The 13,315-nt window shown below is 30.2% G+C and overlaps 1 protein-coding gene across 1 annotated transcript; it reads left to right on the top strand.

Moving 5' to 3' along the window:
• The first annotated feature begins 9,737 nt into the window (after nucleotides 1–9,737).
• Nucleotides 9,738–12,011, top strand: LOC102625327 (probable indole-3-pyruvate monooxygenase YUCCA3). The gene is made up of 3 exons (XM_006493927.4): nucleotides 9,738–10,635; nucleotides 10,748–11,119; nucleotides 11,461–12,011. The coding sequence occupies exons 1-3, from the start codon at nucleotides 9,934–9,936 to the stop codon at nucleotides 11,686–11,688; spliced, it is 1,302 nt and encodes a 433-aa protein (XP_006493990.2). The 5' UTR covers nucleotides 9,738–9,933; the 3' UTR covers nucleotides 11,689–12,011.
• Nucleotides 12,012–13,315: the final 1,304 nt, after the last annotated feature.

Below are 13,315 nucleotides of genomic sequence, written 5' to 3'. Positions count from 1 at the left end.
GAATATGTCATAAGGCTTAATCGTCTAATTGCTTTGTGTTTTTTCATATGGCTTCAGAGTTCATCCAAAGGATAATCATCTTAGGGTAGAAATTGGGCTTACCTGAACTTAGTGTGCATTCTTAAATATTCTTAGTATGTTTGGGCCAAGTTGTCCCAAGGAATTTAGTAACTGAAATTTAACATAATTTCAAGTTTATAATTACAAATATGACTATATGAGTTTCAAAGGGAAAAAAAATTAAAAATATAGAACATAACATTGACAACGGCCATATATATTCTAATAGTTTATGTAGACTTAGCTATTTAACCACATTGGATCTCTAGTTTGAGCCAAATTCGAAAAAAAAAATTAAAATAATAGTAAGAAAGAGTGCCTCAAGAAAGATTCTAGTTGAGGCAAGTGCATGCAATTTCCATGTCATGGTATTTGGATGACTTTGTGTAGAAATAGACTTCATTAATAGAATCTTTTCATTGGGAACTGTGCTTTATTAATTTTGTTGAAAATTGAGTAGACCCACTTCAATGATTTTTGTAGATCATGCTTAGTGCTTAATAATATCAATAATTATCAGTGTGATTATATTACATAATTAATCAAAACCAACTGCACAAAACCACGATAAAAAAAAAAGTTGAAGAAGAAAAAGTTTCTCATTCAAAAGGCAAAATGATTATGAAGATATTCTCCTCGTTTGTAACAAAATAATACTAGTTACTTAGTATTACAAAGGCAAAATGATTGGTTGGCACATGTAAAGAAGGGAAGAAAAGAGAAAAGAAAGAACAAACCCAATAATCTTATTACTCTTGTTATATATTTTATGTTATTTTTAATGAATTTCAACTACTTATTCATATATTTTGATCATCATTTCTAGAATGAGTGTATTGAGCTTTATTCTCAATGGGATAACGATTTTGTTGTGATTTGACTGAATTTATTTTGAAGCAACACAAAAGATCATGGTTTATAGGAAAAAATTTCAAAACTATGGGATTTGGAAATCCTAATTGAACCAAAGCTCAAGTTCCTAATTGCGGTTTGTGTTAGGTATAAGTAGATAATCAATTTGCCAATACATAAAATGTTATATATTCTCATGCATAATTATGTGGGTATTGGTTGAATTATTTTTGTATGATTAATGAGAGCATTAGTGTTTTTCTTATTAGTCAAATGAGGAATCTCAAAGTCAAATCGAAGATTACAATGCTTTTGTGATGTGGAAATTATTGTAAAGTTCACAAACAATGTGTGTTAGCGCAAATGATGGCAACTGAAGCTCGTGGGAAGGCAATTTAATTATTCATTTGGTTCCCAACTTTCTTGTTTTCATGTGACTCTTATTATTTCATTAATTGAAAAAACCTAACAAAAAAACAAAAACGGGATGGCTATTTTCATATTCACGGATCTAGAATTAATAAAGATACTTTCTCTCTTTAGAATTCTAAAGTTTGTACAAGTAGGATATAAAGATTGCTTAAAGATTTCAAAAAATTAACTAATAGACATTTAGGAGAGGAAATCTTATGGGGCCCTTTTCTAATCATTAAATTTGAGCCTATCATTAATTTTGTCTTTTTTGATAATCTGATGGAACCCATATTTAATATTTCATATTGCCTTAACCCTAATCTGACCAAGTCCAAGGATATAAACTAATGAGTAATGAAGTAGAGAAGAAATCCCAACATTTATATAAGTTTGCAGAAAAGTATTAAGCAATAGAAAAAAGTGGAAGCCACAAAAAAAAAAAATTGAAATTAAAAGTAGTGCATGAATGTTCTAAACATAAATTACTAATGGAATTTAGTAATGATTTAGAGGGTGATATTATTTATATTACTATGAGTGGTGTTATTCACGTGATTGTATGGTTAATTTGTAGTTTCAACGCCATTTTCAAAGCGTTAAAAATTGTACTACATAACTACTGGCCATATGATGAGTCAAGTTATTTGCCATACACACATATATGTTTATACAGTTATTGATATATATCATATCTGGTTTGGCTTTTGGATTGGTTACTATATATTTAGTTTTAATATTACCTAGTCAATGAGATTTGATGCTTGAGAAAAACTTACATATGAATGCTTTATCAAGAGGTAAGTCCAGCTACACTAATATTCTAATTTAATCATTTGGTAGATTAGTAAGTCACCAAAAGTAAGTCTCAGAAAAGGAAAAAGGACATTCATATCCCCAAAGTTTAGGGAAATGACCATCTATATCTACAAGTTTTTAAAGGACACCAATATCTCTTTTGACTATAATATCATTCTCTACTATTCCAAAAAAAAAAAATTAACTCTAATGATTTGTAATAAATAGAAATATAATGTTAAAATAAATGTAATACTATATACATTTTAAAATAGTTTTAATATTTTAAAATATTTTAGAAACATAATATTAAAATAAATGTAATAAAATTTAAATTATTTTGAATATTATGTAAAATAATAATTTTAATATTATTAGTATGTGAGATTCTTTTTTAATTGGAAAATGCATGTAACGCAAATATTTATTTAAAAGCTCTAAAATAAATACGAATATATTATTAAAATAATATAATAATTTACATATTTAAATTTATTTAAGTATTAAAATATTTAATATTATTAGTCTAATGGGTAGATTACACTATTTATATAATATTTGTATTTATTAAAAAATTTAAAGTTAATTTTTTAGTTAATATATTTAAAGGATATTATAGTCAAAAAGTGATCTTGATGTCCATTTTTTAAAATTTAAGGGTCTGTATAACCATTTTTCCAAACCTTGAGGGGGTGTGGTGTCCTTTTCCCCCCAAAAAAAATTAAATTTTTTAAAAACCGTTCTACCAAATGATAGAGAATCAATGGCTAAGCCTGCCACCTCAACCATTCCTATACAATTTTTTTCTTAGATGAATTTCTTATAAAAATTTATCATATTCAATTTTAAAATAAAATAACTCTTACGTGAGACGAGCATATCACATCATCTACACATTCAGGAGCAATACCTATATTCACTCTAACATCAATCAATGTTGACAATGATAATTAATGATAAATAAAGGAAAATTTAAAAACTTAAAAAATAATTTTATTAATTAGATGGTCCCACTAGAATCATTTTACCTAATTAAGACTTTATTTGGAATTAAGGTTGAACAACTGTAATAATTACTTTAAAGTTATGCACTAAAATTCTTATTAAACACTAACTGTTATAGTTGGGAAACTAAATTGATTTAATTTTATACTTATCTAATAGAAATATGTTAATCCTCACTTGACTGAAATCAAGCAAGAATTCTCAAGACTTCATTGAACTCTTAAGATTTTGATCGAGAAATATCTAATCAACACCCACACAAAACAATCAATCAGAAGCAAACAATTAAGAGACACAATGGTTAAAGTAGTTCGGCTTAGAACAAGCCTACATCCATTGAAGAACATGGCAACAAATCTATTCCAATCATTGAATTCTCGTTACAAGCCTAGGAGAGATTACAAGCTTTTCTATCCTTGTTTCTTAGCGCAGCTTACAACACCCTCTAGAGCTATATATATGGCTTCTGGAGGCTTCCAGAAAGGCATCCCCTTCTTTAGCCAGTGCATTCTAGGTTTGTTGTAACAAACCCAGAATTTTCCCGCCAATCAAAACCGTTATAACGGCTTACCGAAAACGAGCTCGTGATGAGATTAATAGGACTGATCAAGACCACCTTTCAACCGTGCCGTTTAGATCTTATGCCCGTTTTGAAAAGCACACGTGATAATCACGAGCATCACTTAACGGGAAACAACCGACATTGCAAGTTTGTCATCTATCCAGATTACACATGTATTGACAAGTCGTACATATCTTAATACACAGAATGACATATCGGCACCTTCTAGATTTTCAGTTTTAAGCTTCACACTCTTACAAAATCGATTATATCTTTGCTAATTTTATCAAAATATTATTTAAAAATTATATTTACTACATACTATTAATTTTATTTCATGATTATAATTTTTTTCTAACAACAGTTGTTGTCTTAAAAGTTATAATACCTAAATACTAAATAAAGAATAAGTCTTTATAAAAAAATAAAAAAAAGGTAGGAAGAAACCCGTTAATGAAACGTAAACGAAGATTAATAAACCCATGTTAATATGATATGATCACATCAAGTAGTTGGTCGAGATTGACAACATCTAGCTGGTTGTTTGCTGAAGTAGCTTTCAAGTTTTGCAATTGGGAAGCCAAGGAAATGATCTGTTATTTGGATCATGAAAAACTTTGTCCTTTCCTCCCTCTCTCGATCATATATGATAGGGATTTTATTGTTTACTACTTCCTAGAAATTTTACAAAATATAGGTAGATCTCTTGGCTTCGAAATTCTTTGAAAACCTATCCTAAAAGTCTAACCTTTAGATTTCACAATATTTATAGCGAAATATCGTATCTGTATTTGAATTAAGCCTATCATAAGCTTCATTAGGAGATTTTTGTGAATATTTTTTGGAGGTAAGACAAAAAATAGTTTGTGTTCTAGTTAGTCGTAGAAGCGGAGCTTGATATATAAAATAAAATAAAAATTATTTCTGAAAAAGGTCATACTACAATTATCGTATGTTATCACAATGCCTAAGATTGTAGCACTAGCACTTCTAGTTTCCTTCACACTCTCAACTTAGAAATCCATACTCCGTTTGTCAAATTTAGGATGTTTAAAGAAAAATTTTGGAAGTATAAACCAATAATTTTAAAAGTACAACGACTACATACATTGTAATACATAACATAATAATAACTAGAAAGTAATTAATTATGCCTGCAAAGAATGAACATGACATCTTAATAACATGTTAGAATCTCTTATATTAGACTCTATATTAATGACACAATCTGAATATCCAAAATCAAAATAAACGAATGTTTAGGGGAAAAAAAAATTAACGTTCACTTGTACAAACAAGAAAATCTGAACCCTTTTTATTTACCCCCAAGAAAAATAGTTTTGGATGGTTAGTTTAGGATATTGAATTCTAATAATGGTTCGAAGGTTAACCTAACTAAGAAGAACCAAAAAGCCCCCACATTATCTTGCATGAAAAGAATAGAATTTGATAAAGCCCCCCATCGAGGTTTTTCCATAATCCATGCACGTGCGCCGTCTCTTTTCTCTCCCCAAAACGAATTGAATTGATAGATAGACATTCGGTTTGCAGAATGCAAAGCAATATCAAGATGAAGCTGAATATCACACCCTCCATGTATTAATTTTAGCAAAAACATGGACTTTGTGGTCCAAAAACAACTGATTCCAATGCAATATTTTGCAAAGAACAAAACTAATTAACGAAGAGCATACCGAACAAATGGTGTGGTTCCAAATTCCGATATAGAAATTGAGGATTGCTAGGTGAGCCCCCCAATGTGAAGCAAGCGTGAGATTATCAACTACTCCACGTGGGCTCAGTTACAGTAAGCTTTAGCTACCCGATTTGATCATTATCGTCCTTGTCAACGTTGCCTCGTCCACATTGAATTACAACGATGTTTATGCTTTCTAGAGATGGGGGCTCTTTAATCCAGAAACGCCCCCTAGACCTAATAAGACTTATTGATACCACTTGCACTTCCCATTTTTGGAAAAATCACGGCACTGGCTTGCTTGTATGTCACGCAAAATCTTGGTCTATGACACACCCTTCTGTTCCCATTAGGGTAGTATATCGCAGCTTAAACTTGATATCTAGTCAAGGTTTCTCTGGTGTTTAAATGAACTTGGATGCTCAAATCTCCTCAAATATGATAAATGGAAGTAAATTTCTCTCTTATTGAGGGGTAGATCGAGTTGTGCTAATTGCTACTATATATTTTTACTAGTATGAATTCAAACAAATCATTAACCAGTCATATCAGCTCTAAAAAATCGTTTTCATTCATTCAATAATTTTATCATTGTGATGATCCTTGAGCGAACTGAGAGATTACAATATGGTACGATAAAAAAAAATGTGGAATGATTGAGTGATTTAATTTGGTTGGTGCTAAGAGAGGAGATTATAGCACTTTGAAACTTTTTATCATTTGACCAAATGATTGCAAGAGAAGAATATGCTATTCAGTTAGTGTTCTCTCTCTGAAAAATTCCTTGTAGGCTTGTTCATCTTCGAGCTTTTACTTTCTCACATATATGGTCATTATATAGCCTCTCACTATCTTTGTATATAATGATCATATTCTGATTGTAGATATATAAATATCTTTTGATATTTTAATTCAATATATATTATTAATTAAGGGTTAAATCAATCTGACAAATATTAGTCTTTACTGTTAATTTGGAAAAAAAAAAAAGAGTACTCATGCAATTTCTTCAACATAACCACTGATGAATAATTCCACCAAGTGTAATCTAAGCAAGAAAAGCCGAAATTAACTAAGCCATCTGTCACAAAATTTCCTAGATATGTATATTGTACCAATTTTATTCTTTCATAATGTTTTTGAAAACTAACTAATTAAGAGAGAGAAAATTAATTAAGGACAGTTATCACTTAAGATAACGCCTTGTTATTGATTGAAATCCAATATTGGATAGCAACACTGGTTATATCTTAAAAATGAAATAAATTCTTTGATGTTTTGGGTTATTAATTTTTGCAAAACACAGGTTTTGTGAATAAAAATTCGGTGGAATGTGTAGCCGGCCGCCTGTTTTGAAGCACGACTACCAAATTACATCGGGACTTGACGTTGCGGTGGTATATGGAATGTATCTCGGTCGATGGCTACAAAAGCAAACCATGCTTATTATTTTGAGGACAAAGGACGCCTAACCCCGAAGTCTGAAGAAATAATTATAAAAATCTTTAAGTTTTCGATCTTTTCTAATTATAATACCTTTTAGTTCTATAAATTAAAAAAAAAATTAACCTTAAAATTTTATAAGAAATAAAAATATAAAATTAAAATAAATGTAATGATATATACATTTTAAAATAATTTTAATATTTAATTTTTTTATATTTTAGAACCTATTAGACCTACATATTATATTAAAGTAATTTTTAATAATAAATAGAAATATAATGTTAAAATAAATAAATTAAAATTAAAATTATTTTAAATATTATGTAAAAAATAATTCTAATATTTTTAATAGGGAGATATTTTGTTATTAATTGTAATTTTAATATTATTAATAGAGGAATACTTTGTTAATTGTAAAATATAATAAATACAAATATATTTTTAAAATAAATTTAATAATTTAAAATTTTAATATTATTTAAATGTTAACAAATAATTTAATATTATTAGTTTACAAATATATTATATTATTTGTATTAAATTTATATTAATTAAAAAATTTTAAAGTCAATTTTCTAATTCCTATATTCTAGGGGTATTACAATTAAAAAAGAATCTTGGTGTCCCTTTTTTTAAAATTTAGAGATTTTTGCAATCATTTTCCCAAACTTTAAGAATGTAAATGTCCTTTTCCTTTATTGTAAACTAAATTGAGTTATTGTTTGTTTTTGTTCGAGAAATTTTATGATAAGACATATTCAAGTGAATGACAAAAATAAAATTTTTTTTCCTACTATGATCATATATTTGAATGGAATTTTTTTTATCTCATAAAAACCCACCTTAAATCTATTTACTTACTATTAGGTAGCAACAAAAAATCTATCCCTCCGATTCTTTTTTTCTAACCAAAATGATATTTTTTTTAAATAAATTTCGCATAACTTGTATATGGTATTAGAATTTCTCTTGGTCTCAACTTTTACTTGGTCCAATGAAAATTAAATAATTAACATACGTTCAATTTCAGTTATGTTAAATTCTTGGTTGGACCAAGGCAATTTGTTATCAAAAATAATTTTTCATTATTTATTTTTATCTATATATCAAATGCTTACCTTCTACCTATTTATAACATATAAATAGTATACTAGATAACCCATAAATATATGAATATGCTTCCTAATATAAATAACACTCTCAAGAATATAAATGTAAAAATATTCTATATAAGATGTTTTGAGTTTATAAAAATAAACAGCTTACCTCTTACCATCAAATATCAAAAAATAAAAATTAAACAAATCATTTAGACATATACATTTAAACTTATTCAAACTTCAATAATATTCAAATCTATTCAAATTTTAGATAAAAATAAAATAGTGTCTAACATACATTGCTGAATATAGATGTGCCAAGACATGCCTAGATCAGTTTAGTTATGATGCAGCCCACATATTTGAACTCATAATCTAAGAGGACGCCACGTAGCAAGTAAATAGTTGATTCTATTGAGTTTAATTTTCATAGGTAGTACCCAACATTTGTCTTTATAATTGAGTTGAAGTGACATTCATATATTTGATGGTGGGATGAATAAGTAATTTAATAAATCATAAAACGAATTATATAATCAATTAATGCTATCTTCCTGCTTTATGTGGAAGTGTCAAAGGAAGAGAAATTAACCTCCACTGATACGTACACCGAATGACCTCAATCCTGATTTCAAGAATGAAACAAAGAGTTGTTTACTATTGAACCAAAGAGTTAGGGGTGATGCTTGCGCATAAACATGTTTAGAAGAAAATTTTTTTTTTCAAGAGTATACATGATGTCTGTTTCAGCGATGCGGCAGCAACCTTGCCATTGACTGCTAGTGGCCCCAAATCAATGACCAGGTTTAATTTCGATGGTCACTACTCACTAGCTGCTTTGGTTTGAGTTCAACAGTGAGTACCCTTCTTTCAGAATTCAGCTTACATATATATTAAAAGCTTCCTCATGCATGGTTTTAATTTCCGGTGAATATTGCTCAACCTTCTGAACATCTCTTCAATGATGTAACCTAAACACATGGATGGACCATTTTGAACTATCAAACACCCCGCGGCCGACTGCAGATTTTGCATTATGCGGATTGAACATCATGCAGCCTGGTTAGCTATATAAAGACTAACGTATATTATGACTTGTGAGGACCATAATTGTTGTTATCAATCTCCATCAATATGTAATTTCAATAAGAAGAAACTCCTGTTTAGCCAAATCTACAGAGTTCTTGAATATGTTAGATGATTAAAGCAATGCATAAATTCTCTATCACAAAAATAAGAAAGTGTTGTATACAAATAAAATTACCTTTTATGAAATGGGCACTTAGATATTTGATTTAGTGGGTGGCTTGATTGATCTCACTGTCTGATTAATCTACAGCTTCAATACTATTCGTAAAAAGTTATAGAATTCTATCATGTGTTTAAGTATTCACTATATTGTGGGCATTGATAGTCAATAGAGCATTCTTATAGGTGTATTTGTATATATATGTAACGATATGAAATTTATTAAAAATCTTAATAGACACATATATAATACAGCCTTAAATTTTATGACTAGTTCAGAAATTTACTTCCAACAATAATATTTGAGGAAAATCCTACAACCGTACACATTTGGCAACAAGCACAATGATAATAGGTGACAGAATATAAAGGGGTTTAAGTGAATCCACATTTGTATCACTATTTATTAAAATATTCAAGGCCGCCACAAAGCTTATCATTTGGAGAAAGACTTAAAAGAAAAAACCTAATTATAACGCAGAATCAGTTTTCAATCCCAATCACATGCTAGTCTCATGGGCTCATGGCCAAGACTCTTCCCCTATTAAATCCCCCATCCCTCTTTCCCTCTCCACACAAATCCCGCTTCTCATATTACAATACATAATTATCCTCCCTTCTATTCTCTTCTCCAATCTTCACTTGTCCCTTCTATTTTCATACACATTCACACTCATCATCACTTTCTTTTGTCATCTCCCCTCCAATATTCTTCTAAATTTCTTCAAACATCTGTCTCTTTCAGTCTTTTTTTAATGTATAACAACAACAACAGCTTTAACTTATCAAACATGCCACAAAGTTTCATCACCAATGATGAGTTTCTAAGCAACCGCTGCATTTGGGTGAATGGACCTGTCATAGTAGGCGCCGGCCCTTCAGGTTTAGCCGTTGCTGCTGGCCTTAAAAACCAAGGGGTACCCTTCATCATCCTTGAAAGAACGAACTGCATTGCCTCTCTCTGGCAAAACAGAACCTATGATCGTCTCAAGCTTCATCTTCCTAAACAATTCTGCCAACTTCCAAACTTCCCATTTCCTGAGGATTTTCCCGAGTACCCCACCAAGTATCAGTTCATCACCTATCTTGAATCCTACGCTAAACAGTTTGACATCAACCCGCGTTTCAACGAAACTGTTCAATCCGCTAAGTATGATGAAACTTTTGGTTTCTGGCGAATCAAGACCATTTCTTCTAGTGATTCAAGCTTCTGTGAAGTTGAGTACATTTGCCGGTGGCTTGTTGTTGCCACAGGGGAAAATGCTGAAAAGATTGAGCCAGAATTCGAAGGCTTGCAGCATTTCGAAGGCAATGTTATGCATGCTGGTGACTATAAATCAGGGGCAAGTTATCGAGGCAAGCGTGTGCTTGTAGTTGGCTGTGGCAATTCAGGCATGGAGGTTTCTCTTGATCTTTGTAACCACAATTCAAAGCCTTCAATGGTAGTTCGAAGCTCGGTAAGTCAAAATACACACACACACACACACACACACCCACACACACACACACATATTGCTGTGTACAGAGGAGGATTAACAAATGTGCATGTTTTGTTTTGATGATCAACAGGTTCATGTGTTGCCAAGGGAAGTGCTTGGAAAATCAACATTTCAATTAGCAGTTTTGATGATGAAATATTTCCCACTTTGGCTTGTGGACAAGATTCTGCTAATTCTTGCAAGATTAATACTTGGCAATGTTGAGAAATATGGCTTAAAAAGGCCACCTACTGGCCCTATAGAGCTCAAGAACAATGAAGGCAAAACCCCTGTGTTGGACATTGGTGCTTTGCAAAAGATTAGATCCGGTGACATTAAAGTTGTCCCCGGAATCAAGAAATTTTCACCAGGAAAAGTTGAGCTTGTCAATGGACAAGTTCTTGAGATTGATTCTGTAGTTCTTGCAACTGGGTACCGGAGCAATGTCCCTTCTTGGCTTAAGGTGAAAGAGACTGTTTTTCATTTTTTTTTTAAATTTTAAAATATGTTTTCCGAATACATTTTATCTTCTTCATATAGATCCAGTTTTCCTCTACTGGGATTTGTTTCTTGATAAGAAAATTTTGAGTTCAATTTTCTCTCTCTCTCTCAACTAACACACAAATATTCTTTTGTATTCTATGCAATAATTAATGATTTGGGTATCTCATAAAGATTCAAATCCATATGATTTTTTTTTTTAAAAAAAAAATTGGGTATCTGTCAGGTAGTTAGTTTCTGTTATTCTTGATGATCTAGTCTTTAAATGTTTGTTTATTTTTATTTTTATTATTTTTTCTTCAGGAGAATGAATTCTTTTCTGAAAATGGGATTCCAAAAAATCCATTTCCAAATGGATGGAAAGGCAAGGGAGGGCTGTATGCAGTTGGGTTCACAAAGAGAGGACTCTCTGGTGCTTCACTAGATGCAATGAGTGTAGCACTTGACATTGCTAAGAGCTGGAAGGAGGAAACAAAGCAGAAGAAAAAGTCAATTGCTTCAAGGCACAGAAGATGTATATCACATTTCTAAAAGAAGTGCCAAGCCCAACAACATATTTTGGAAGTGTTTTTGTCAATCTGCTCTGTTTCTTCTATATTTTGGCAACTAATTGTTGATGTAGAAAATTAATAATTTAGAGCACTAGAGAAAAAAGAATACAAATGACACCAGTTGTAGCCCTCTCCTACAGAGAAAGCCCTAAGATTTGAAAAATAATTGTGGATTTTATTTAATTTTTTGTACCAAGGAAGATGAGGCTTATTTGTTTTCTAGTTCCTAAGGAATTAATTTTGTATTTCAATTTCAATTTAATAACTGAAGTCAATTGGAAAGTAGTACTTTCTTTTCTTCTATTTTTCTATTTTTTTTTTCAATATGGTCCATGAAGACATTAATGCAACTGATGGGCTCTCTCTCCACAATCTGGCCCACAATGTATATAGTTAGTTGAAAAAAAAAAACCCAAATCTCCATAGTGATTTGACTTTGACTATTTTTACAGATAAAAAATAGGTTTTGAACTCTTTGTATTCACGTTGCCTTTGCACATGGATAGAGCCCACAATGAGGGTAGGGGTAGGCAAGGAAATTCCAATCTTGGACGATGCAAGTGAAAAAAATCACTAAATTTACCTTCCATAAAATATATATATATATATATCAAAATAGCGTTATTAACTTGAGAAGAACTTCTATATATATATATATTTTTTAAATTGATCAGAACTTTTATTTATAAAAATGATTAATGATTAGTCTCTTGTGCGGACATTCAGAAATGGATTTAGAGATGACTTTTTGCAATGCAACGTTATTACTAATATTTTTTTTTAATCAACCATATGTAAGTTCTCATTGTAAATTAAAGATATTCAGACTAAAAAATTTTCAAGAAAAGAAAAATAAGATGAATTGCTAGTTCAATAATATTAGATTTCTATGATTTTCTTTAAAAATAATTATATGATTTTATTGATGCAAATATATTAAAACAATCAACACTTAAATGGTATATATAATGTATCAATGACTAAATATAATCAAAAGATATCTCAATAATTCTCCCTAAATTTAAACAACAAGTTTGTCACTTATTTATAAAAGAAGCCCTTATTATTGATATGTATTGCATTGTTAAATGAATTACATGTACATATTTTAAATGGTGTGGTAAGTGACATGTTATTCAATCCGGTAGATGATAAATTTTCACATATTATCAAAATGAATCTATTACCCCATCAACCAATCACTTCAAAAATGCCATATTATTTGGTATTTCAAATACTGAGATATAATTAAGGGTATCAATCTTTACTCACTTTTTTTTTTCTTTAAAAATTATTGGAACACTTAAAAGGCTAAGCTAATCGCCTAGCCCTAGAGTTCTACTTCCAAAGCTTCTCCAAGAATTTCTGCAATCTCTAAAGACTATTACATCACATGAAAGTTGCTAATATTGTATCCATTACTTTCATCCATTGAAATTCCACATGCAGCCAAGATTGTGCTTCTTTAACTATGATTTTACTTCTATTTTTTTTCCGCTATGGTTCAACTAGAAAAAAGATTTGCGTCCCATTCAATTTGACATTGAAAAGTAAGCAAAAACATATATTTTACCAGAAAGAAAATTTAGAAGGGAGAAAGACAACCC

Source organism: Citrus sinensis, chromosome 9 (assembly GCF_022201045.2).
Source record: "Citrus sinensis cultivar Valencia sweet orange chromosome 9, DVS_A1.0, whole genome shotgun sequence".
Taxonomy (NCBI): domain Eukaryota; kingdom Viridiplantae; phylum Streptophyta; class Magnoliopsida; order Sapindales; family Rutaceae; genus Citrus; species Citrus sinensis.
Note: the sequence above shows the minus strand (reverse complement) of the source record. Positions and strands in the feature narration are given on the sequence as shown.

Excerpts from the sequence above, each read along its gene's own strand:
- LOC102625327 (XM_006493927.4), top strand. The coding sequence starts at position 9,934 with ATGTATAACAACAACAACAGCTTTAACTTATCAAACATGCCACAAAGT. Across the intron at positions 10,636-10,747 it reads CAATGGTAGTTCGAAGCTCG|GTTCATGTGTTGCCAAGGGA; the intron begins GTAAGTCAAAAT and ends GATGATCAACAG. Across the intron at positions 11,120-11,460 it reads ATGTCCCTTCTTGGCTTAAG|GAGAATGAATTCTTTTCTGA; the intron begins GTGAAAGAGACT and ends TTTTTTCTTCAG.